General features: G+C 39.4%; 1 protein-coding gene and 1 pseudogene across 4 annotated transcripts in view; both read left to right on the top strand.

Moving 5' to 3' along the window:
• The window catches only part of DYM (dymeclin), a 419,774-nt gene that overhangs the window by 228,590 nt on the left and 163,239 nt on the right, over positions 1-27,945 (top strand). For all 4 annotated transcript variants that reach the window (XM_032422734.1, XM_032422732.1, XM_032422736.1 and 1 more), the window contains one exon: positions 634-736. In XM_032422734.1, coding sequence (XP_032278625.1) covers positions 634-736 — 103 coding nt within the window. The remainder of the gene's footprint in view (positions 1-633; positions 737-27,945) is intronic.
• Positions 5,912-6,977, top strand: LOC116643752 (annotated as a pseudogene).

Below are 27,945 nucleotides of genomic sequence, written 5' to 3' on the forward strand. Positions count from 1 at the left end.
GCACTGCAGATGTTGTACACCATCCCAAAAAAAAAAGTCATTTCATATATTTTGTCCAGTTTTTAAGGTGTTAATAGAAGGAAGGTTATTTGGTACCGGTTAGTCCATCACGACCAGAAGTGGAAATCTTATAATACATATATTTAAAGTCATTCTTTTTGAGAAGTAAGATAAAGCTGTGATAAAAACTGATTGACTGTATTATACTAGAGAAATAATTTAATCCAACACACTTAGTTGAAAGATGAGGAAATTAAGATACAAGTCCAAGTGACTAGTAATAGATTGCACTCAGAGTTCCTCGTGAAGTCTGTGCATATCTCAGTCTGTCTGAATCTCTGTCCACTGTTCTTTCCACAATAGTGGAAAATTCTCCTATGTTTAAAATAGAATTTTAAGCTGTCAAACTTTTTTTTTATTCTTTTGAATCCTTATAATTTAAACATTCTCCTCACTTCATTTTTTTGTTATATCGATAGTATTATTAATCCTGCTGTTAACACAGGCGTGAAGAAAAAAATCATTACATGTATATTTTAGAATAATTGACATTCTGCAGAACTCTATAATACTGTATAAAACCTAGGAAAGGAAACACTTAGTTCTTTCTTTTTTTGTTTTTGTTTTTTTCAGTTTGTTTTCCTTGCTGTCTAAAAAACACAACAAAGTTCTGGAACAAGCCACACAGTCCTTGAGAGGTTCACTGAGTTCCAATGATGTTCCTCTACCAGATTACGTAAGTAGTTACCTTACTTTGTCAGTAATAAGTTTTCCTTTCATTGTTAGGTTTGTAAGTAACAATCTCTGTTCTCAAGATGTGACTGTGATCTTGGTGCCTCTCATATGCAGATAAAGGAGTGCTATCTCAAATCAAGGGAAAAACTTGTAAATGATTATTAACAAGTGGCTAGAGAAAGTCAACCCTAAGCTAGTGACTGTTAATAATTAGGACTCTTGTTACCTCAGGCAAGAAACCCACTCAAACTAATTACACAGAAGCAAAAGAAGCGGTCTTACAGAAAATATGCAGAGGTTTCTCACTGATCTCAAGGGGCAGAGGTACAGAGGCTGGATTTCACAGAGAACCAGAACCTGAAATTGAAAAAGCCTTTGGATTCAAGAATATCTTGTCTTTCTGAGGCTGTTTAATTTCTAGGCTCTGCTTCCTTTTGCTTCCGTTTTACTCTTGAGCTATTCCCTATTGGCCAGATTTCCCTTTTTGCTGACTTGGACCTAAAATAGTCACTCCAGCCTTCCTCCCTCCCTGTGAGTGTCGTGTCTTTAGCCACCTGACCAGAGTCTTGAAGTCCCAATTCTCCGTTCCTGGGAGAGAGAATCTAATTGGCTCTGCTCAGCTCTGGTCCTGTGAGCCGTGGTCAGTGGAGGACAGCACTTGTGTGTTGCCTTGGTTTCATCCACTTTAAAGATGAAGAGCCTATTCCCACCTAACCTCCGAGAATGACGGCATGGGAGAATGGGAGCGGCACAGGGATGAGCATTATAGAATAACAGGAAGGAGAATATTAGGAATGCCTGTAGGGCAGTGCCGCTATCCGTGACATTCCTTATATTTTGGAACATGGCTTAGATGAGGATGCTAAAAATTATCTTGTCATAGACCACAGAAGTAGTCCATCGAGTTCTAATAAGGACAACAACTCTCAGTGGGTTGATATTTAGAAACTTCATGAGAGAATTTTTAAGTTCAGAGTTTGAAGTGGTTGATGCATACCAGACAGCCGGCGAGTTGTTTTGTTTCCTGTGGTTTGTTTCATTTCTAAATGGCTGTGCTGATACGAGACTGTGGGAACGGCCCCCAGTCCGGATAGCAGTCGCTGATAAACAGAGATAGCTGGGTGCAGCCACAACCCTACTCGTGCTATTTTTCTTCTCTTTTATTTATTTTGTGTATGCGTGTAATGTGATGATCTGTCATTCCCATTAAGGTATTAAGTTTGTAATTCCATAGTACTTCTCTTTTACAAAAAGAAAAGAAAAGTATCTTTTATGATTTTCCTGCTAATTGGATATTCTCAACGTTTTAAAAAAAATAGCATAATAGCTCACTTCTATCTGAGCCAAAACTTGTTATAAGAAAAATATTTCTTCCTAATCACTCCTTGGAAGCCTCAGTTGGGGCCTCTGAGTGGCCGTGGGGATTGCGTTTATTAAGAACTTGAATTCAGGGACGCCTGGGGGACTCAGTCAGTTAAGTGTCCAAATCTTGATTTTGGCTCAGGTCATGATCTCAGGATTGTGAGACTGAGCCCTGCATCCGGCTCTGTGTTGGGGCTGGAGCCTGCTTAAGATTCTCTCTCCCTCTACCCCTCCCTCTATAAAAAATAAAAAAATAAATAAGAAAAAAAAAACTTGAATTCCTCTATAAATGTTTTATTTTTATACAGTTACCATTTGCTTACACAGCACTCCTATGTCATTTCTTCCACAAAAATGTGTCGAATGTATTTAGTGTTGAGGTTGTGCTAGCAGCGTTCTCCTGTAATCAGAGACCAGAAAATCACTATGTCTTTGAGAAAATGGATCATATTTAATGGTATTTGCCAATCATGAAAGGACAGGTTGAACTCCTAACAGACATACCAATTCTATTGAATCTGACAGTTTTTAGAGTTGCTGACTTGTTCTTGCATGAAATTTTCACTAAGTAAAAATGAATTTCTTAAGGTATCTGCTTCATAGAAATACAGGGAAAATTCCACTTAGAATCTGTCCTTGACAGTCCTTATTTTACCATTTGTGTGTGTGAGACTTTCCAAATCACAACGTACTCCAGATGGGTTTATGAACTTCAGTTTTGCTGCCTTTCCTCAGAGTTCATTGCAGAGGGTGGGTCACCCCTATTCAGTAGTAATGACGGCAGCGGGGTCCCCCCTGCCCTTCGGCTGCACGGTGACCAGAGAACGCCACAGCAGCCTTAAGTCAGCACTGCAGTGTGTTCTTTGATAGTAACTGAGTGTGTTCGCTTGGCATTCCCACTGTGCAAAATACTATGAGTGATCTGCATATTTGAAACCATGTTCTCACTGTCATTCTCTTTTAAATTGGTCATTAACTGGGAAAACAAAAGGTTTGTCCTTTTTTCCCTCCCTGGAAATATTAATTAAATGTCTCTGCCAACAGCCACATAAAACTCTGTGTCCTGCACTCATGCTGTAGACCACGTGTTTGTAAAAGGTGGAAAAGGAAAGTGGGTTCCTGTTAGCATAATGGCTCCCTTCTATCCAAGCCGTGGCCGTGCTTTCACACCAGAATTGAGCGAGTTCGAATAAGCGCTCAAAAGTAGGAATGCGTTCTCCTTCTCACTGTAATACATAAGAGTACTTTCAGTCTGCCTAGAGGTTTCTGAGTTTATTAAGAAAACGTTTATTCTCGTTATACTGTATAATTAACAAGTCTGCTGAGTAACAACATAGAAAACAAATAGCAAGTTATAAAAACATGAGTGTTCATACTTCAGTACAACCTTGTTTGTCGGAACAGCTCAGGGGAGACCTGAAGCCTTCCACCAAGTTCTAGATAATGAGGAGACTGCCCTGGCTGCTGAAGGGGAAATAAAATAAAAATTGCACTCAAGTCCTCTTTGGGGAGAGAGAATGCTGAGTACAGAGAGGGAGAGCTGGTTCTGCAGCCTCTCTCCAGGGGCAGTGAAGACGGCTGGGAAAGCATGTGCGGTTCAGCTGGCCACGTGGCTGGGCTTTGCTGTCTTTAGGGTTTCCTAAAAGTGAATTCAGTGACTAAAGGGACAGGGAAGAATTGTTAAAGGAGAATCTTTCAACATTTTTTTTTTTTAAATAAAACCACTTGGGTCATGTATGACAGACCCGAATATATAAGGTGAAACAAAGATAACAAATGAATTATAGTTGCTTTTTAAACTATAACTGTGGTTTTTAAATTATGAATATTGTTACAGTGTCCTATAAGCTTTTCCCCCCTAATTTCTGACAGTCATCTTAGCAACTATTTAGGATAAGAAGAATCTAACTCTTATTCTAGGTAGAACCATAAGGAACCAGATTATATTGTCCGTTGATCATCAACCAACATGGGAACCTTTCTGTAGGACTGACTCTGCCATCTAATTTTAAACAGTAATTGCAAGGTTATAAGCAAAAAGGACCCAGCCAAAAAGATTAAGGAGACAGAATCAGAAAAATCAGCTGAAGTATAAATAGCAGCTAAGAGTTTATCATTGAATGCTAAGCAAGTATAACGTTACTAACCAACACACACGCACACACATTCCAGTAGTTCTCAGGGTTCTCATTTTTACTTTCCTTTACCCATGACTGTACAGTAGAGTTGTCCAGAGGCTTCATGATGAGGGATCATTTCACTGGCCACTCACAGAATGTGTACTTCTGTATTCTTGTGTTTTATTTTATTTTATTTTTTAAAGAATTTATTTATTTGAGAGAGAGAGAATGAGAGACAGAGAGCACGAGAGGGAGGAGGGTCAGAGGGAGAAGCAGACTCCCCGCCGAGCAGGGAGCCCGATGCGGGACTCGATCCCGGGACTCCAGGGTCATGACCTGAGCCGAAGGCAGTCGCTTAACCAACTGAGCCACCCAGGCGCCCTGTATTCTTGTGTTTTAAATAATTCTTAGTCTTGGGATGCCTGGGTGGCTCAGTTGTTAAGCGTCTGCCTTTGGCTCAGGTCATGATCTCAGGGTCCTGGGATTGAGCCCCACATGGGGCTCCCTGCTCAGCAGGAAGCCTGCTTCTCCTTCTCCCACTCCCCCTGCTTGGTTCCCTCTCTCACTGTGTCTCTCTGTCAAATAAATAAATAAAATCTTAAAAAAAAATAAATTATTCTTAGTTTTAATTTGTAATATGATAAATACCAATACATATAATCTACATAAAAATAGTTTTTTGAGGGACACCTGGGTGGCTCATTTGGTTGGGCGGCTGTCTTCGGCTCAGTTTATAATCCCAGGGTCCTGGGATCGAGCCCTGCATCCGTCGGGCTCCCTGCTCGGCGGGGAGCCTGCTTCTCCCTCTCCCTCTGTCTGCTGCTCTGCCTGCTTGTGTTCTCTCTCTCTGTCAAATAAATAAAACCTTTAAAAAAAAATAGTTTTTTGAGAGCATCAGAGATTTCTAAGAATATAAAGCATCTTGAAATCAGAATACTTCAGAACCAGTGGAATATATGATCTCTTACACACACACACACACACACACACACACACACACAGGCACGCTCACACAGACATGCACACATGCACACACACGCAGAAGGAACAAGTAAATATCTGCTGTTTTATATCCTGTAATTGTTTCATCTGTGATATTCTTCTCTCCCAGTGGGATTGAGTGCACTTTGAAGGCATGAGTCTTTTGTATCTTAGGCTGAAAAAAGTAAGCTAAATGTTAACCAGTTAATTGATGAGGATGAAGCTCCATCTCCACACATTTGCATGCTCTTGCAGGCATCCAAAATTTCAAAGGAGTTTCAGATCTAAATTTTATCTGTATGACATTTAATTTGAATGGTTTGGTTGTTTCCTTAGTCAAAAATGATTAGTTTCTAACATGTAGTGGACATGTGTAATTTTTTTTTTAAAGATTTTATTTATTTATTTGACAGAGAGAGAGAGAGAGACAGCAAGAGAGGGAACACAAGCAGGGAGAGTGGGAGGGAGAAGCAGGCTTCCCGCTGAGCAGGGAGCCCGATGCAGGGCTCGATCCCAGGACCCTGGGATCACGACCTGAGCTGAAAGCAGACGCTTAACAACTGAGCCACCCAGGCGCCCCGACGTGTGTAATTTTTAAGCTAAATTATATATTTTCTCATTAATTTGTGCATGATCTTTATGTCAGAATTGATTCTTTTCTGGGGCACCTGGCTGGCTCAGTCAGTGTGACTCTTGATCTCGAGGTCATGAGTTTGAGCCCCATAGTGGGTGTAGAGATTACTTAAAAAATAAAATGTTAAGGCGCCAGAAGCAGCCCCGGCCACTGTACAGGGGCCCGGTGGCCGGACCGCGGGGCCAGCGTGACCATGCCGGTCACCGGCAAGAGTTTCTGCCAGCGCCGGGCCAACTCAGAGTTGGAGGAAGATGAGCAAGAATCAGAGGAGGTTCGATTAAAACTAGAAGAGACCCGCGAGGTGCAAAACTTGAGGAAGAGGCCCAACGGGGTGAGTGCTGTGGCCCTGCTGGTGGGAGAGAAGGTACAAGAAGAGACCACCCTAGTGGATGATCCCCTTCAGATGAAGACAAGGCAGTATGGTGGACATGAAGAAACTGAAGGAAAGAGGCAAAAATAAGATCAGCGAAGAGGAAAACCTCCAGCTGCAGACATCATTTTCCGCAGAAACCAACCGAAGGGATGAGGATGCTGACATGATGAAGTACATTGAGACAGAGCTGAAGAAGAGGAAAGGGATTGTAGAACACAAGGAACAGAAAGTCAAGCCGAAGAATGCAGAGGACTGTCTTTACGAACTTCCTGAAAACATCCGTGTTTCCTCAGCAAAGAAGACAGAAGAGATGCTTTCCAACCAGATGCTGAGCGGCATCCCCGAGGTGGACCTAGCATTGACGCTAAAATAAAAAATATCATTTCCATGGAGGATGCCAAGGCCCGTCTGCTGGCAGAGCAGCAGAACAAGAGGAAAAACAGTGAGACATCTTTCGTGCCCACCAACATGGCTGTGAATTACATGCAGCACAACCGATTTTATCACAAGGAGCTCAATGCCCCCATACAGAGAAACAAAAAAGAGCCCAAAGCCCGACCCTTAAGAGTGGGTGACACGGAGAAGCCAGAGCCTGAGCGATCCCCTTCTAACCGCAAGCGTCCTGCTAATGAGAAGGCCATCGACAACTATCACTAGGAGAAGTTCAAGAAGATGAACAGACGGTACTAGGGGTGGCGAAAGGGAGAAGTGCAGAATGGGATGTAAATAGCGCTGTCCCTTCCATACCCCTCCCCCCACCCCAACAAAACGCTTCCTGGACAGAAGTTTGCTTATTTGGTAGCAGACCATTCCAAAAACAGACTCTATTAGCCCTGCTGCTTACCTGCTGGATTTTTCAGGCACCGCATTTTTAACCTTTTGAAACAAAACAATGTGTTGTTTCCCTATTTGAGGGCAAACTCTATTCTTGTGAGCATTATTAAATCTTGTTTGTAAATATGTTGACTTTTTCTTAATATTGGCCCCAGGGCAGGAGGAAATAGCTGTGTTCAGAGTGAGATGAAACCCTTTAGAATGTGCTGTTAATTATTAATATATGCAATCGTGTGTTCTACGTTCAAATACCTGGAGTTCAGAAATGCATCCTGCACTGTTTATGCTGGATCCAGCTGACAGCAGAAAAATCTAGATGGAATCAAAGGGACACTGGCATTTTCTGACTTTTACAAGTTACCTATTTCTTTTCATTAAGAAAGAAAAAGAGTTTCTATCATTTTCAGCACTTAAGTATTAAATATGAAACAAATCCAAAAAAATAAATAAGTAAAATGTTAAAATTGCTTCTTTCCTATTCAAAGGGTAGTTGTTGTATTCTTTCTTTTAGTTCAGTACACATAAAACAGGTGGTTCAGGGGCGCCTGGGTGGCTCAGTCATTAAGCGTCTGCCTTCGGCTCAGGTCATGATCCCAGGGTCCTGGGATCGAGCCCTGCAACGGGCTCCCTATTCGGCGGGAAGCCTGCTACTCCCTCTCCCACTCCCCCTGCTTGTGTTCCCTCTCTCGCTATGTCTCTATCTGTCAAATAAATAAAATCTTTAAAAAAAAAAAAAAAAAAAAACAGGTTGTTCAGCCTCTGTTTGATCTAATAACTTGCGATCTTAAATTTTAACTTCCTAAAGAGCAAACTCCATGTATTTGAAATTTGTTTTGATCAAGTCTTGATTGCTTATCATTCTGCATGGAATCCTGAAATATTGCTAACCCTGGAGTATGTCATTTGACTTACCTTTTGAACCAATAACTCTTAAGATCTATTTATTTATTTTGGAGAGAGAGAGCACACGAACGAGCGAATGGGGGGGAGGGATAGAGGAAGAGGGAGAGAGAGAGAATCCCAAGCAGACTCCCCGCTGAGTGCATAGCCCTACACAGGGCTTGATCCCACAACCCTGAGCTCATGACCTGAGCTGAAATCAAGAGTCTGATGCTTAACTGACTGAGCCACCCGGGTGCCCCTGAGCCAATAACTCTTATTCATAGTCTTTTGGCTCTTGTTTATATTTGCTTTCAGACATTTCATTTCTTCAGAAATATGTTACAAGGTATTCTGAACTGATTCCACATAACAAGAAAACTTAAATTCAGGGATTTTTCTATTTTTCTCCCATGTATCTTAGATCATTATATTTTTACGATTCCTTGTTAGTATTTACTCTTTAACTCAAATCTCAAATTCATTTGACTGAAAGAGTTTCTAGGTAATCTTGAAAAATATCTTCAGCTGTTTGTTTTATACATTTGTGCCTTTACTGAGATAATGTTAAAATACTTCCTTTCACATACACAGTCATAAATACACATACATACTACATAATACTTGTATTTCGTAGTGTTGGTCCTGGATGAGACTGTCACTTGCAGATTTTCCTGTGGGCTATAGAGGCTGGGATAGAGAATTTAACATTGCTAGAACATGAGAATGGTTATCTGTAATGAGCTGCCATATCCAAGGGGTTGGAAACGATGAAATTTGCCATTGTTAAAACTGTTCCTTTTAGATGTTGTTACTTTTGAAGGAATTACTTTTGGGTGTTTATTCCGGTGATAGTGACATTAATCAGGATGTTGCTAAAACTTCTGTTTTGGAATTACTTTAGCATGGTGTGAGAGGTAAAAATGAAGGTGGCCTAGCTCCTGTACACAGCGATTCTCAGTGGCTAGTTAAATACAATTCCATATGTTAAATTTTATAAGAGGGTTGTAACCAAACTTGTGGGTTGTCAGAAGAGGGAGAGAACAATTTGGGGGAAGTAGGGAAGGAATTGTGCCAGGTTTCATGGAAAGGAGTTGCAATTTGAGCTAGGTAGTATTTTGAAAGGAGAGATTGAGGTGGGAGAACAGTCCAGGGTTATGCTTCTTGAATAAGGGCATAGAGGTAAAAACAGCACATCATCGCTCTTGGGTTTCTCGTGTTCAGCACAATGTCTGGCATGTAACAGGTGCTTATACCATACACAAAAATTAACTCAGAATGGGCCATAGCCCTTAAATATAAGAGCAAATACTGTACAATACTTAGAAGAAAATATAGGAGTAAATCTTTGGAAACAAAATAAAGACAGACAAATTAGACTTCCTCAAAATTTAAAACTCTTGGGCTTCAAAGGCCACCATCAAGAAAGTGAAAGGAAAGCCCACAGGATGGGAGAAAATATTTGCAAATCTTATAGCCGATAAGGGACTACTTAGTATTTAGAATATGTAAAGAATTCTTAACAGCTCAGTCACAAAAAAGGCAAATAGTCCAGTTTTTAAAAAATGGGTGAATGTCGTGTAACCTGGTTCTGTAGCTTATGTATCTTACATAGCTGTCCGGCCTCGGGCAGGTCATTTTGCCTCTCCGGGCCTCAATTGTCTCATCTGCAAAACGGGAGTGACAGTAGAACCTACTACCCAGGGCTGTTGTCAGGATTAAATGAATGAGTCCAGGTAGAATCCTTGGCACACAGCGGGTGTTTAGTAAGTTTTAGCTACTACAGTTATGCTGTGCAGTTCGTGTTTGGGAGAGAGATTCTGGGACAACAGGAGTCGGTTCAGAAGATGGAGATGTCTCCATGCCCTCGGGTGACAGGGAAAACTTCCTGCAGGAGAGGTATGACATCAGGTGAAGGGGGAGAGAGAACGGGAGCCACCAGGAACTGACCATAGTTGAGCAGTGACATCAGGAAGAATCTTTAATCTGTCTGGGAACACCTCAGTAGTTATTTGGCACCAAAGGATGAATCTCAACTCTGAAGGGGGGCCCTCACTTTTCAGCATGCTCACTGATCTTAGAAATATACCAGGGCTGAGGGTGTCCCAGAGCCCCTGAGATGAACCAACCCAGAGTGACCACCAAGAGCAAAGGAGTGGCTCATGTTGGCATTTTTCTAGTTGGTCAGCCAGTTTTCCTGACTGCCAGACATCCCACTAGGCCTTGGGTGAGGCAGTGATTGGGATGCTCACCAATCCCATCTCCTCTGCCTGATTACACAGCTAAGCACTATTTTCCGTCATGCTCGCATCTGGCGAGGTGCAGGAGCATCAGACTAGCTCTATCCAGTGGGATATAGGTGGAAGTGATATCACCACCCCCACCCCCGTGCCATCTTCCACATCTCTCTCATCGCGTGCTAGCTGGATGCAGGAAATCTGGTGTGAGACTCCAGGGTCCCACAGTATGGCAGTGCATGGGCCTCTGAATCCTCTCAATGAAAGCCAGCTGGGTACCCTGTTGGACTGTGGTGCAAGAGAGCAATAAAGCTTTTACTACATTAAAAAAGAAAATGGGCAAAGGATCAGAATAGACATTTCTCCAAAGCAGACAATACAAGTGACCAGTAAGCACATCGAAAGATGCTCAACATCATGCTCAGGAAGTGCAAATTTCAGCCGCAGTGAAGTTTACACCACCAAGATGACTGTCATCAAAAGGCAGAAAATCACAAGTGTTGGTGAGAGGGTGCAGAAATTAGTATCCTCATTCAGCCCATGGTAAAAATGTAAAATTGTGCAGCTGTTTTGGAAAACAACCTGCAGTCCCTCAAAAAGCTAAAGGTGAAATAACCATATGACCAGCATATGGTAATACTCCCAAAGAATTGAGAACAGAAGTCCATGTAAAACGTGACTATTCATAGCACCTTTATTCCTAATAGCCAAAAAAGGGTGACAGTCCAAATGTCCATCAACTAAATGGACAAATCCAAGGTGGCTATCCATACAATGGAATATTATTGAACAATAAAAAGGGATGAAGTAATGATACGAGCTTCAACATGGATGAACCTTGAAAACGTTATACTAAGTTAAAGAAGCCAGTAACAAAAGGCTGCATGTCATTTATATGAAATGTCCAGAGTAGGCACATCTTAGAGACAGATAGTAGATGGGTCGGACTGGGGGTGTGAAGCAGAATGAGGAGTGACTGCTGACGAGTACAGGTTTCTTTTGCGGATGATGAAAACGCTTTAAAATTAGGTAGTGGTGATGTTGCACAACTCTCTGAATATACTAAAACCATTGAATTGTACACTTTAAATCAGTGAAATATATGTTGTGTGAATTTTATCTTGATGAAGCCATTTTAAAAAAAGTAGTGCTTAAATAAAAAAAAAAAGGCAGTGGTTGGAGCACTAGGAGAAAAGAACTATTTGTTGATTAGTAATAGATACCAGCTTGGCTGGCGTTGTGGCATGAGGATGAATGTACGAGAATAAAGTTCATACTTTGAAATAGTTAATATTTTCAAGGAGAGAAAATGTTTCTTGAGCAGTGATTTGACTTGAGAAACTCTTAAAGTCAATTAGATATGCAACTGCATAAAGGTGTGTATTTTTCAGCCTGGCTTATGAACAAAAAAGTACAAAACAAGCAAAATACCCATCAATAGGGGACTGATTAGATAAAGTATAAATTCATCCAGTCCACTATTCTGCAGCCATTTTTTATAAAAAAATTCAAGCCATATGGGCTTATATGAACTATAACACTTAAATCACTTAAAAAAAAAAAAACCAGAAAACTTTATAGTATATAGGTTATACATACATGTATGTTTAAAAATAGGCATTTAGTTATCCTGGAAAAATGCATAGGAAACTAGTAAATAGTTACCTGTGGGGAGTCAAACTGAAGGCCCTCAGGGAAGAGAACTTACACTTTTTACCTTATACTTTTCTTTACAGGTCCAGATCTTGGAATTTTTGCCAAGGACACCCATAACTTACTTTTCCTTTCCTTCCCTCCTTCCTCCTTTCTTTTCTTCCTTTACTAATTTTTTAAAAAATTTATTTATTTGAGAAAGAGTGAGTGGGGTTGGGGAGGACCTGGGCAGAGGGAGAGAGAGAAACCCAAGCAGACTCCCTGATGAGCACGGAGCCTGACATGGAGCTGGATCTCACAACCCTGAGATCATATGACCTGAGCCAAAATCAAGAATCGGCTGCTTAACGGGCTAAGCCACCCAGGTGCCCCCTTCCTTTACTATTTTCAGATAACTTTAGACTTACAGAAGAGATCTAAGAAATTTCCATATACCCTTCCCCCAGCTTTCCCTTTTGTCAGTATCTTACATAACCACAGACCATTGATCAAAACTAGGAAATTAACCTTGGTACCATACTACTGATTAAAATACAAATCTCATGCACAGTTTCCAGTTTTATCCCTAATGTCCTTATTCTTTGCTAGGATTCAGGCCAGAATCACACATTGCATTTTGCTGTCCTGTCTCCTGAGTCTTTCCTTGTCTTTCACGACCTTAACATTTGTGAAGAGTATTGCTCATTTTGTAGAACGTCCCTTGATTTGGATTTGTCTGGCATTTTGTCCTGATTAGATGGACGTTCTGAATTGCTGAGCAGGGAACCGCAGAGGTGACTTGCCCTTCTCAGTGCATCATGTCAGGGAACACATGACGTCAGTGTGTGTTACTGGTGGTGTTTACATAAACGTTTTTCTTGACCACTTCACCAGGGTGATGTCTGCTAAGATTCTTTACTATAAACTTGCTAATTTTCCCTTTGTAATTACTGTATGTTTGGGGGAGATATTTTGAGACTATGCCAGTATCCTGTTTCTGCTTAAACATTTTCCCACAAATTTTGCCTCCATTGATCTTGTCCTCATTATATATTACTGATTTATTTGTGATTTTCTATTTGTCCCATTCCTTCTACATTTATCGAGCACTTCTGCAAGGAAGATCTGTCACTTCTCCTCAGTGTATTTATGTATGCAGTTATTTATATCTGTATGGACTCATAGATAATAATTTTATTCTTTGTCTTCTAACCCAGGGCTATTGTTTTCTTGTTCAGGTTATTCCAACTTTGGCCATTGTGAGCTCTTTTGAGGTTTCTCCCCTGCCCTTTGAATATACTCCTACCTTTTTTTTTTTTTTACCTTTGAGACCCTCAGGTGTTCTAACTCATCAGGTATTTCCCCTGCTCCAGCTCTAGGATCAACCAGATCTTCAAGGAGGATCATGAAATTTGAATTAAGATCTTTATAGTTACTTTCATAATGTAGAAACTGCTGTTAAAAAAAAAATAGAAAGCCAAGTCTTCTGAATAAGGTTGGTGAACATCTCTAAAAGAAACAACTACTTTGGGGCACCTGGGTGGCTCAGTCAGTTAAGTGCCTGCCTTTGGCTCAGGTCATGATCCCAGGGTCCTGGGATCGAGCCCCACATCAGGCTCTGCCTCAGCGGAGAGCCTACTTCTCCCTCTCCCTCTGCTGCTCCCCCTGCTTGTGCTCTCTCTCTGGCAAATAAATAAATAAAATCTTAAAAAAAAGAAAAAGAAAAGAAAGAAACAACTGTTTTGATCTCATATAGGTCTTAAGCCCCACACTGATTAGGTCCCAGGAAGTTTCTTCCTTAGTACAATTGATTTTAAAATTCAAATAAATAAAGCCTCTAGCAAGTGAGCAACCTCCCATGCCACCACCACTTTAATTATAAACTGGGCCTGACTTTAACATAATCAGACTGGTTTTCTTGGTTGTATTATAACTTGGCTTTGGATACACTTCTGAACTACAAGTTTCAGAAATGTTCTTAGGATTCTAAGGACAATATTTAGTTGGAGGACTCCCCTCTTGTTTAAAAAAAAAATCTTCATTCTTAAAAAGCACAACTCCATTGAGGGAAAGATTATTGCCATTTCTTTATTCCTGTCTTGTTCTTAAGGAGTATGGTAGAATATTCTTTTTAAGGATTTTTTAAGAAAAATTATCATCAAAAATACTTAAATAACTCCTATGTTCTTTCCTCTGGCTTATAAAAGGAAATGGGATGCGTTTGCATTGAAATCTGGCAATGATTAATTAACTTTCTAAGCAAAGTTTAAAGAGTACAGAAAACCCATGCATATTAAGTTGAATAGCCCTGTGTGATAGATTTGTAAAAACCAGTGATCACAGTGTTTTCCCCTTCCCGTTGTACTGAAAAAATTCTCACCTGCTGCTGTGCAGAGCTTATATGAAAATACCTTTTGCTGACAGTCTCCAAATTTTCTTTTATCTATTTAAGAAATCCTAATTTTAATTTGCCGTTTGCTCAGATTTTTATTATTTTTCTCTATTTCTCCTTTCTGCCTGAGTTGGTAGTTCCGAATAGGAAGAAAAGAAGTCTATTTGGAATTTTCTTTGATATATCCTTGATTTACATGGCAAATAGAAAGCAGCTGTCTATTTAAGCATCTAATTCTTGAAACCATAGTCCCCTCAAGCGTCATCTGGAAATAATGTAGCTTGTAAAACAAAGCTAAGAAGAAAAGGCAATGTTTGTTTTATGTGGGATGAATGATTTCTGTTGGGGTCCTTTAATTCGGCTATTATGAGGGTTATTAAAAAGCAGTATTACAAAAGAGGTTTAAATGAAAAGAATTTTTTTGAGCTGGTATCTTATTATTACAGTTGATTATAGTCAAAGCTGCAAATGTTTTATAAATGGCACTTTATTTTTGTTTCTCTAAATAAGACCCCAAAAAACCAGTAATCTTGCTCATTGTATGAGTGGAAATTCAACTCTTTCCTTAGTTGATTAAATTTATGGAAACAAATTATATTTGAGAATTCAGCTCTGCCTGTTTTTCTAGAAATTTCATGGATTTCTGGTAAATTCTTAAGAATCCTCACAGGAACATTTGAGGATCACCTTACAAATGGAAGGACGGACATGAAAGTGTCAGAGTTTATCTAGACTTCAACTATTAGAAGATTCCATTAACACCAGAGAGAGTTGAGCCTAAATTATTTATTAATTTATTCATGGATTACTTGAGTTTTTGAGATGTGAATTTGGAGATCTCAGTCATGAGAAATGGTACCTGTAGGGAAGTAGAAAGGCAAGTTAATTTGTGCTTTGACCGTTGTTAGAGGCTTTTTCATGATTGGAATGTGTTGGTTTTCTTCATTTGGTAATACTGCAAAGCAGTTATTTTTGGAAAGTTGACCTATAAGAACTAAATTCAGTCCTTAGATGTACTTGGCACCAGGGAAATGAAATTACTTAGCATGTTTGTTTAATAATCAATGGGGCATGGTTAATTATTTTCACGCATGTGAGGCCCCTGTAATCTTTCACTTGGTATCTCCTATGACCTCAAGTTTGCATTTTGATTGAGGTCATGAGGAGAGTATTGTGTTGCCCTCAAACCTATCTTTTTTCCTGGAATGTGCAATGCCAGCTGACCATTTTAGTGATTGAATTAATGACATCCTTTTTAGGGTCATATTCTAAGGCTAAAAGGTACTGAGCCTTTAATAATTAAGGACCATTTCTCTTACGAAGTTGTTTCATACTGGTCATTAATTCAGATAAGAGTAAGAGTAACTTCTGTTTCATTATGAGTAGTGCTTCTGCTCATTAACCAGTTCCAAGTACTAAATTTCCCATACCCATTGTGAATGCTCCATCATATCATTACTAATATTCTCCAGGTTAACAGTTAGTAGTAACAGTTACAAAAGAGTAATGCATGCATAAACAAACTCCATATGGTTCTTGAAATTCATTATTCTTTCATCGCACATGTTGTTAGCTACTACTTTTTTTAGGTACTTGTCTCTGCCTGTGAAGATATCAGGAAAGATAAAAATCTCTGCCCTCGTGAAGCCTATGTTCTAATGAAGAGAGATGTATAATGACTGCCAGCACAGGTGAATGAATGAATGAAGTGTTAGAAGGTCCCATGGGAAAATGAAGCAGGATGAAGGGATGGAGAGTGCTGGCAATGGGAAGTTAGTAGTGTAAATGGATGGACAGTGAAGTGCTTGCCTCATTGAGAAGGTAACATTTGGGGCGCCTGGATGGCTCAGTTGGTAAGCATCTGCCTTCGGCTCGGGTCATGGTCCCGGGAACCTGCCCAGCGGGGAGCCCCACATCAGGCTCCCTGCTCAGTGGGGAGCCTGCCTCTCCCTCTCCCTCTGCTGCTCCCCCTACTTGTTCTCTCTCTCCCTTCTTCTCTCTCTCTGTAAAATAAATAAATAAGATCTTAAAAAAGACAAGGTAACATTTGCGCAAAGACAAGTCCTGTGGCTGTGCAGAAGACGTGTTCTAGCAGGATGGAGCAGGGGGTACAGAGGGCTTGAGGCAGCAGCCTCTCTCTCGAATAAATAAAATCTTTAAAAAAAAAAATTGTGGCTGGGAAGGAGATGATCTGGATCATATTGATAATCATCTTAAACCACTGCTGATTGAAGAGTAATCCAGAAAAGTTTTAGATAGAGCAATAGCCTAGGAATTAGAAGACCTGCGCTCTGTGTTTTTTACCTTTAATTTGCTATGAGCTTGGGCAACTTAGTTCACCATCCTGACCCTTGATTTCTTTGCCTTTAAAATATATCTTGAAGTAGGGGAGGCTGGGGTGGCTCGGTCAGTTGAGCATCCAACTCTTGGTTTCAGCTCGGCTTGTGATCTCAGGGGTCCTGAGGTCGAGCCCTTTGTTGGGCTCTGTGCTCAGCGGGGTGTCTGCTTGAGATTCTCTCTCTCCCCCTCCTCTGCTCTTACATGCACGCAGTCTCTCACTCTCTAAAATAAACAAATCTTTTAAAAAAAAAAAATCTGTCTTGAAGTAGATATTTTAGTGTGATTTCCTTAACATTAGCATTCTCTGGTTCCATTATTTCCATGAGGATACACTGGGTAGATAGAAAGGGATTTGTATAGGACTGTTGGAACGCATACAAGAGAGTGGGTACAGACTACCGAGAGCTACCAGATCCCTGTAGTGTGTGTGGGAGGAACCAGAAGAACCCAAAGAGATGTCTGAGAGATCTGAGAACAGGAGGACAGCCAGAAGGGACTCACTGGAAAGACCAGTTTGAGAAAAGCAACTGAAACTGTTAGGGGTTTTTGCATTCTCTAATTCATGATTGAGTGTAAGGCATCTGCTGTAAGATCTGAAGGAGTTCTAGACTGTGGGTCCTATGAACTTTTAAAACTCAACAGCTGAAGCTTTCTTCTAGGACCAAGCCCCACACTGAGGTGAAGCTACTAGAAATATAGCCCACAGAGGAGGTCGGGGACACTAAGCAAAGAAAAAGAAAGTTCGGATAAATGTAGGGTTGGAGAAGAGAACCAGGAGATCCCAAAAAGGGCATGGCAATTTTAAGAACACTTCACAGAAACAAAGAAAAGGTAGCCCTCGAGTCCTGAGACTAGAAAGTGCTACCTTGACCCACTCCTCCCTCCTAAAGTGTTAAGAAAACCAACTTTGGGGGCGCCTGGGTAGCTCAGTCAGTTCAGCGTCTGCCTTTGGCTCAGGTCATGCATGATCCTGGTCCTGGGATCAAGCCCCGCATCGGGCTCCCTGCTCAACAGGGAGTCGACTTCTCCCTCTGCCCCTCCCCCATGCTCATGCATGCTCTCTCTCTCTCTCTCGAATAAATAAAATCTTTAAAAAAAAAAAACTAACTTCATTAGAAATGAGCAAAAGAGAAATGTCAGTCAAATCCAGTGCAAAGGTAGAAGATAAAACAGAATAAGGAGAACAAGAATATCTGTACTGATAATGAAAGCATGTGATGTACCCATAAAATAGATGAAAACTATTAAATAACTTTTCAGAATAACTAAAAGAAACTAAGAAAATGACACAAGATAAAACAGAGGCGCCTAAAAAAAAAAAAAACAACAGAGGCGCCTAGCTGGCTCAGTCAGTGGAGTGTGTGGCTCTTGATCTCGGGGTCGTGAGTTCGAGCCCCACGTTGGGTGTAGAGCTTACTTAAAAAAAAGAGGTAAAACAGAAAAACATAAATCAGAATTATTAAAAAAGGGATAATTTATATTATATAATATAATTTAATAATAAAAAATACATTTTATTATATATAATATTAATATTAATTAATATATTATATATTAATTAATATATAATTAATATATTAATTAATTAATATATATAATAAAATAATCATTTTAGAAATGTCAGCTATACACAAGTATTTACTAAGTAAATAAATATAATGCCTTAAGAGTAATAGAATGTGAAAAGATGAGGGCGCCTGGGTGGCTCAGTTGGTTAAGCCACTGCCTTCGGCTCAGGTCATGGTCCTGGAGTCCCGGGATCGAGTCCCGCATCGGGTTCCCTGCTCGGCGGGGAGTCTGCTTCTCCCTCTCCCGCTCCCCCCTCTTGTGCTCTCTCACTCTCTCTCTCAAATAAATAAATAAAATCTTTAAAAAAAAAAAAAGAATGTGAAAAGGTGAAAAACTTGAAAGCAAGAAGGAATGAAAGAAAAACGCTTTGAGAGACATTGACTAAAGAATATAGGCAAAGATCCAACAACTATAAAATAGGAATCCCTAAAAAAAGAGGAAAAATACTAAAAGCTGTACTTCAAGAAAACTTTCCTAAAATTAAGAAGAAAAAAAAGACTCAAAACTGCATGTGGAAAGAGCATACTCTATGCTTTGGACAACCAATACCAACACAGAGATAAAGAGAAAGCAATCAAGGGATAGCCAGGCAGAAAGACCAGGGCACCTTAAAGGGAAGAAAATCAAACTATCAACAGACTTTTTGACAGCAGTGTTTTAGGCCAGAAGAAGATGGAATTACATATTGAAGATACTCAAAGAAAGCACATATGAGCCAGGGGTTTTATATCCCACCAAGCTGACTTCCAAGTATAACAGACATAGACAATCTTACTAAGTCTAGGAACTCAAAATATTGTATCCTTCCTAATAAGGACCATCTCCCACTACTCTCTCTGAGTGGTGGTCAGCAAAGGTTTTTGATAAAGAGCCAGAGAGTAAATATTTTAGACTTTGTAGGACACATGCTAGTCTCTGTTGCCTATCTTTGTATGGAGTATTTAGTTTTTGTTTTTACTGGTGTATACCCTTTAAAATGTAAAAACCATTCTTAGCTCAAAAGGTCGTATTAAAATTGGCCACAAACACGATTTGGCCATGGTTCATAGTTTGCCAACCTTTGTAATAGAGAAAGAGCTTTAGACAACCACGATGATTGGACAGTCACAAAGGCTGGTGGTGAGCATTATCTACATTTTTATTAGTAGAACACTAAATAATATACCTAAAGGAGCAAGTATAGTAAGTAAAGGCTGTATTTCTAACAATGGGGATACAACTCTTAAAATATGGAGAGGAAAATGGGGAGAAATGTGAAAAGTAGAATAAGCTTGCTGATTATAGTTAACTGGGAGTTAAAGGATATTATTTCAGGTCAGATCCTGGGAGAGAAGTAGGAAGTAAAAGAAATTAATTAGCTAATTTCAGTATTACTTATAGTAGTGAACCAATAGGAAATGACAAAAAATAAGAGAAATTATATAAAGTTACTCATATAAAGATTACCATTAGAATAAAAATACAAACTTCCTAAATACCAAAAAATATGCGTAAAAAACAAAATATAAAAAGAAAGCAAACAAAATAGACACATATCAAAAGTCTATTTATTGAAAAGACTTAGATACATATGAATATAACATAAAATTATATGAGAATACTGAAACTAACCAAACTGATCTTTAAAGCTCCATCAACAAGAACTGGTTGAATAACCTTCGGTGCATTCACACAATAACGTACTATGCAGCTGTAAAAATGAATGAGAAATATTTCTATATGAAACTGTGTGCCACCACATAATCATCCTCAGGATAGGTTGTTGATGTCCATTTGTATCTATTTATATTTGAAAAAAACAGTGGGGGTGCCTGGCTGGTTCGGTCAGTAGAGCATGTGACTCTTGATCTTGGGGCCGTGAGTTCAAGCCCCACGTTGGGGTAGAGTTTTAAAAAAAAAAAAGGAAGGTAAACTATAAAAAAAAAAAGTCTCTTTGAACACCTACCTATAAGAGTGAAGGAAAGCGATAGGGATAAAACGAGCTTCTGAATAATCCTGTTCTTTAGATTTAACTTAAGAACTACATAGGTAGTTCTTAAATTGACAAAAGTGCCTCCTATAGAGTTGAGTTGAATATTAGTGATTATACATATAGCGTGATTATAAAAGGAAATTTAAAAGAGCAACCTCTAACATTGAAATACATTGGAATAAATAAACCTAAATATATATCCAGTTGGTGGCATAACCAACCAACCAAGCGACTCCTCATACCTAGTAGGCTATACCTTAAAAACACAATTGAAAAAAAATTAAACTTTTTGCTAATCATATTTATGTAAAAACCTTGGTATTGTTATTTCAAGAAACGTGTGTGTAATGTGAGATAAAGCAAATGAATAATTGTGCAGTATTCTAATTTTGCTTCCCCCATTGCCTTGGGAATCTGGATTCTTGGCACAGGAACAGTATATGCAGATGTAAAATAGAAGAGATTGAGCAAAACCCCTTTGATCTTAGCTTGAATAGGAAGTATTTATATGGACTCATATTTTTGTTTGTTTAATATCTCGAGCTATGTCTAGTCATTCTACTTCTGTCCTTTGAACTTATGGAAACAGTGACCAACCCAGTCACATAGCATTGAGCATCCTTAGCAACCAGATTTCCACTAAAAGGAACAAAGAATTTATCCTGCCTTTTATATAAGATTTAAGAAAACAATAGATAAGGGAAAGTTCCTCTTTGGGAGAAGTTAGAATTAGAATATGACCATTTTGCAAACCTTAATAAATTAATGCATCTAAACATTGAGCATGAGTGGCTGCTAAACTTGCAAAAACAAACAACCAGACATCATGCGCCTTCTGATGGAGAACACACCACCATTTATGAAGTAGTTTTGCTTTAAAAGAAAAAAAGAATCAAACCTAATATGATCAAGCCTTTAGATTCAGCTGCTGATTTACCGGAAATATCCAGAACAGAGAACCCTTAACTGCCACCACCAAAATCCAGATTACAAGAAACTGTATGGGACAAATAACGTGGTTTATTCCACTAATAAATTGCAATGAAAACGGAGAGAGAGAAACACACTTTAATAAAGACCACTTGCGCTATAAAAATTTTATTTGTATCCTCATTCTGTTTTTTAAAAAAAGAACAACCCCCCTTTTTTTACCTAATTAGATTAGATTGGGTATTTGATAATTTTCAGAGATGACTATTAACTTTTTTATGTGTGAGGGTGGCATTATGGTTATATTTTTTAAAGATGTATTTATTAGAGAGTGCCTGCGTGTGGGGGGAGGGGAGGGGCAGAGGGAGAGGGAGAGAGAGAATCTCAAGTAGACTCCCCGCTGAGCACGGAGCCTAACACAGGGCTTGATCTCAGGATCCTGAGATCGTGACCTGAGCCGAAATCAAGAGTCAGATGCTTAACTGACTGAGCCACGCAGGTGCCCCTTGAAGAAAAATTTTTATCTTTTGGAGACACTTACTGATATGTTAATGACTGAAAGATGTGTCTGGAGTTTGCTTCAAAATAACACTTGAGGGGAAGAAATGGAGTATGAAGAAACAAGACTGGTACTCGAATAAGTAATTTTTTAAAAGACACTAATGGAAAAAAAAGAAAAGAAATAAGATTTGTCAAGACTCTGGCCTCAGACATACCTGAGTTTGAATTCTACTCTGTCTTATAGTAGCTATGTGATAGAAGGAAATTACTTAATTTTTTTAAGTTTCAGTTTCCATATCTGAAAATAAGCACAACAGTCCTGTTATCAATGACTTATTATTAGTTTTTACATAGGATTAAATACAGTAAATACAAAAGTGAAACAGCATATATTCAAAGAGGGCATCATCCATCCAAAATACATGATTTTATTTATGTCATGTTTTTCTCCAGACATTTGAGTATATAGTGATGAATGAACAGGAATGGACCTTGCCCCGCCTCAGGAGCTGGTGGAGGGGGAAAAAAACACAGTCATTAAGCAAGCAAATAAATACAACATTATAAGTAGGGTTAGGGAAAATAACTGCAACATAATGCAAGAGAATTTTGAGAATCTTAATTTAAATTTGGGATGTTGGGGAGATGGAGTATTTGCTTTGTGAGAATTTAACTGAGACCTGGTAGATGAGTAAGAGTCAGCCAGAATAAGAGTGGGGGTAGAGTGTTTTAAACGGCATGTTCAAAGGCCCTGCGGGAGGACAGAGTTCTATTTATTCAGCAAAATGTAAGCAAGCCAGAATGTCTTGGAGAGTAGCATTACGTAAGATTGGAGGCATAGGTCATTAATCAGGCTGTGTCAGGACTGGCGGGCTGTTCATTGTAAGGAGTTGGCATAAAGTCGTTGAAGGGTTTTGAACAATGGAGTAACTGGTCTGATGTACCTTTGAAAAAGTGTTTTAGACTAGTGATTCTTTCTAAAGAGGTCAGAGTTGAGACTGGGGCCAGTTAAATCAGCCTGGTGAGAGATGACAGTACAGTGGCTCAGAACTCCAAGAAGTCTCCACTGGAGGGGGAATACAGGTGATGTCCACCTGAATAAGATATTCCGAGTCATAGCAATTGATGAGAGCACAGTGAGAGACAAAGTGGTGTGAGAAGGACAGAGGGATCAGTCCAGAGCTCTCAGGGGCCTCCAGCCTTCAGAAGTTGGATAGAAGAGGAGATGCTTGTAACAGGGGGTATCAGGGAAATGCCACGTGCATGGTGCCAGGTAGGTGTGTCTTAGGAAGAAGTGGTGAGCCAGCTATGGGTTGAGCATGACATGAAGGTTGAAACATATCTACTGGATTTGACAAAACAGAGGGTATCTGGGCATGTAAAAATGGGCATTATTTTGAATAGTATAAGCTGACAGGTAGCTAGATGAATCATGAGAAGATTCTTTTAGAGATTAGATTTTTAAATTTGAAGTCTAGGACAGAAAGATAATATAAAACTAATTATTCTCAATCTCCTGTTCAGCCTTTCTTACCTTAGAATATGGTACCCTGTTTCTATTTCTTAACATACCCAACTTTATGAAGTTTTTATGTGGATGGATGGTAAGAGTTAAGCTTGTTTAAAATTCAAGTTTTATATTAGTACTTTAATAATTTATTATAATAAACTTCATAGTAGCTGAATATCCTGATTAATTTAAGTCTATATGTCAGATTTTAAATTAAGTTATGCTTAGTAAACCAAGTGGAAAGAACTAAAATCAAAAGTATGTTTATACAACTCCAGTTATAGGAAGCTCCAGAGAGCCCCATCATAGCCCTGGGATTACTTCCATAAGATTTTAGGACATATTTAAGCATCTCTAACATTAGATAGTAAGCTTCGCAGTCACCATCACATCCATGGTTCAAAGGAAATACTCCTTAAAGCATTTTTGCTTTACAAATATTTGTCATTTCGTCTCTAAAAATACAGAGGAAGAGATTTTAAGAACTGAGTACAAATGAGGAAAATGCATGCTGTGTAACAAAGGATGTTGGAGGGAGAGGGTGTGTGTGTGTGTGTGTGTGTGTGTGTGTGTGTGTGTGTGTGTGTGTTAGGCTTCCAAAAAAGCTTTAGATTGTTTTTTTTTTTCAATCTTACATTTTTGTGTCCTTACTATTATATTACTTATGTAGAGCCTTCTGTCCATTGAGTTCAAAGCACTTACAATCATCAAGTCATTTATTTCTTGGATTTATTGAATGGGTGCCCATTGTTCAAAAGCCCGTGGGCGTAAGAACAAAGTTATAAAAGCACACAAATTAAATCTAATAGCACAGGAGCAAGAGAGAAAGCCAGCAGGATCACTTTTGTGCCTGTTGGGAATGTCAGACGCTTAGAAAAGAGGAGAAAACAAAAGTGAAAAAAGAAAAGGAATAAAACAACCACCTAGGATTCGTTATATTCTGAGAGTTACAAAAGAAATCTGTCCGTCAAAGGGAGTGACCATGGGGTACAGTTAGGAGAGGCCTAACTGAATTTAGAAGGTGTTCTGGAAAATGCTTCGCGTCTCACAGTCTCAGATTCAACTCTAATACCAAGAGCATGAGAAACTGTTGTTCCTGTCCCTCATTTTGCAGATAAGACATTCAGATACAAGGCCCTTTGGTTAGCTGCTGTTGTCTCAAAGCAGGGTTGTAACATTTGAGGCAAAATCTTTTTCTCAGATTCCCAGTTAAATCTTGCTTTCAATTCTTTCAGCATTTTATTTATTTATTTTTTAAAGATTTTATTTATTTATCTGTTTGAGAGAGAGAGAGAGAGTGTGCGAAAGAGCAGGGGAAGGAGCAAAGGGAGAGGGACAAGCAGACTCCACGCTGAGCATGGAGCCCGACGCGGGGCTCGATCCCAGGACCCTGAGATCATGACCTGAGCCAAAATCAAGAGTCGGCTGCTTAACCAACTGAGCCACCCAGGTGCCTCTCAATTCTTTCAGCATTTTAGAAAGACATCTATTTCTTTTTAGTTGTCTCCTTTTCATGTGGTGGTTTAAAAAAATGGGTATTTTTTTTTTTTTTTAAGATTTTATTTGTCAGAGAGAGAGAGAGAGCAAGCACAAGCAGGGGGAGCGGTACTGCAAGGAGCCCGATGCGGGACTCGATCCCAGAACCCTGGGATCATGACCTGAGCTGAAGGCAGCCGCTTAACTGGCTGAGCCACTCAGGCATCCCCAAAATGGGTATTTTCAATAGTTTAGTAAACTAGAAAAATTTAAGCTGATTTTAAAATTAATTTAGGGGGCACCTGGGTGGCTCAGATGGTTAAGCGTCTGCCTTCGGCTCAGGTCATGATCCCAGCGTCCTGGGATCGAGCCCCACATCAGGCTCCTGGCTCAGCAGGGAGTCTGCTTCTCCCTCTCCCTCTGCTTCTCCCACTGTTCATGCTCTCTCTCTATATGTATCTCTGTGTCTCAATAAATAAAATCTTTAAAAAAAAATAAAATTAAATTAATTTAGAAGAGGAAAAACCTCAGTTTTCAAGGGTAAGAAGTCAATAGATAATTTAAAATTAAAAATTGAGAGATACCAGCACATACTCTTTCAGAATTAAGAATCCAAATGTCAGAGAAAATGGGTAAAATGGCTCAAAAATCCTTGCCTCTATGGGGGATGGTTAGAGGGAGGCAGAAGGTGGCTGCAGACTGCTTTTGTTTCAAATCTAGTAGTAGTCTTGACTTTTAAACTAGGCTCATTTGTTACTTTGATAAAATTAAAACTAAAGTTTAGGGAAAAAAATAACAGGAAGCCAAACACTCACTTGCAATAAATATTTGGGATCATTTTCAAAACTGAGTTTAATGCATTATTCTCTGTCTTAGCGTGGAAAGTAACAGACTGATCAGCACCCTCATGCCATCAACCTTAGTCTGATTGTTGGTAATTCAAGAGAGATTGGCTAAAACTGCTAAAAAAAAAAAAATTACACATTCCACAATTAGGTGTTTTCTCCTACTTCTGGTATTTTTATTTAATCGGCAATCTCTACGAACACTGACTGCAACTCCCGAAAGCATTCTGATGTGAAGTCTTAAATGGGACCCTTCCTGTGCTGCTTTACGGGGTCTCCGGTCTAAATTGCATTTGTTTATACTCTTGTTTCTTCCTTTTCTTTGCCTTCACTGTGTTTCCCACAATTCACAGCTCTCCCACTGGACTGGAAACTCTGTACAGGCAGGGGTTACATCGTTGGGCCCTGCTTCAGTACTGTTCCTTAGTCGGGCACCTTTTCATAACAGTTGTCAATTGGTATTTGTTAAATGAATGACAGATTTCACCTGGGACTATTGTGTGGTCTAATGGGTAGCTACTGGGAGGATTGATTAAATTGCATCAATTAGCCTGGTAACCTGAAGGAGTTAATAAAACTTCCCAGCTGCCTGGAGTACATTGAACCAGACCTACCATGGCCAGTAAATTACAGAGGAGCACAGAATCCTGGGCAGGTGTTCAGTATCCTTGCTGTTACCAAAGCTCTTAGAAGGGTAAGGAATATTCAGACAGCAACTGTTTTGAGAGCTTTTATAAAAGGCAGTTTGTAACTGGCATTTTGTGTATGCAGTTAATTCATTGTTATTATCTCCCTCCGTGCCTTTGTCTTAAAATTTTTGTACTCTTTTTGTTCAACGTGTTTCATTCCCCATCTGGTTTCCTCAAATTTTAATTGACATGAAGTTGAGGTCTTTAAGAAGGTTATCATCATTTGTCTGTTTGGCTTGTTGGCACACCAAGGAGTTAGAGTTAACAGTGACTGTTGAATAAATAAAAACCAGTAAATTAGATCAAATAATGTCATAACATGTTTCCTCAGTATAAATCAGACACCTACAGGGAGAAAAACTGCTTCCTAAAAATTTTGCTTGGAGAGGCACTTTTATTTTAAAAAGTATAACTAAGTTGCTAAAATTGATTTACACTGCCATTTTCCAGTTCTTTGGATATCTGAGAGTTCTTGTTCACCTAGCTCCTGGTGTGATCTCGTGGTAAAACCAAATGATGATATTCAGGAAAATTTCGAGTGAACGTTGGCTTTATTGATGAAATGAGGTAGAGATTGTTCTGGAATTGCTGCTGTGCACAGTCGGGTCCTTGCGGAAGTGAAGCGAATGGCGTCCACTACCAAAGGCTTTGTGTTGCAGCCGGGGCCCGTGACGGATGCGCACGTGGTGAGGCGGCATGCGCAGCCCGTCCCACTTGTGCTGGTGCGTGTCTGACAGCATCTCTGACTTGGGACTGAAACTGCCTGTCTCCTACTTAGAAACAGCTGGCTGAGGAGGATTGTCACTAAATTGCCGCTGAATGGTTTATAAACTGTAGGAAAGCTACATCTTTATATTACTTCCTGGTACTGTCACTGTGCTTTTAAGAGAAATGCCACCAAGTGAGTTTGAGTTTTGTTACCACTGATACTAAGACTTGTGCTTGAAAGTTTTCTTGTTACACTGTTCTCATTACCCTAAAATGTCTTTTGCTTGCATTTCATACCTTCATGATAACAAAATCATTTCCTTATTCCCAATTGATACAAATAGACTAAAGAAGTAGAACAGGAGATAAGAAAAGGGGGAATCACCTTCCTTCTTGCCAAGTAGATTTTGACTGAAGAGACTCCTTTTAATAGCCTTTTTCTCTGTTTCTATATGAGTATCAACTTTTTCTTTGCCTCTAAAAAAGGATTTCCTTTATGCTACATTAGGGTTTTTCCCATACTATTTTGATTTTATCTTTTACATATTGATAGTTGTTTCCCCAAACTGTTTTCCAGGAAAAACTATCCAGAGAATAAAATTAGGCATCTTTCTTTTATAAAGAAGTCAGCACTATAGAGCAAAATGGAGGCTGCCCCAACTCACGGCTTCTTTGATTGCTAAGCCTGATCCTCAGGTGAGCCATTGTAAGTCAGATCCATGTCGGTGTCACAGGTTAAGTTCCATTCCCCGAAAATAGATTAAAGTGAGTGAACAATTTGTATTTTATGACCTATATCACAGACAATAGTAAGATCAAGACTGAGTTTCTATATACTTTTGGGTACCTTTGAGGCTTTTTGAAAATGTAAGTCCAATGACAGACTAAAGACATCTTATTTTAGTAACTCTTCTTGTAGTAAGCATTCTTCATTAGTCTGAGGACCTTCAAACTGCTTTTAAAATTTGTTTCTGCCACAAGAAATAAATTGCAAATTTAATACAGAATTGCCTCCCAAAGTTTTTGAATGGTAATTGCTGGGCGATAGGCAGTTTCCATGGCAACTTTTTCAGTGATCTGTTGCTCTAATTGTAGCAGAAGACCGAGTCACCCTCATTGCTACTGACCTTGACTGAATTGTGAGCAATGGCGGTTTGGGCAAAATGTAGGCATTGATCCCAGTCCTTAGACAACCATAAATACAACTTCGGAACATTATGTGGAAT

Source organism: Phoca vitulina, unplaced genomic scaffold (assembly GCF_004348235.1).
Source record: "Phoca vitulina isolate PV1807 unplaced genomic scaffold, GSC_HSeal_1.0 scaffold27, whole genome shotgun sequence".
In the NCBI taxonomy this organism is placed as follows: domain Eukaryota; kingdom Metazoa; phylum Chordata; class Mammalia; order Carnivora; family Phocidae; genus Phoca; species Phoca vitulina.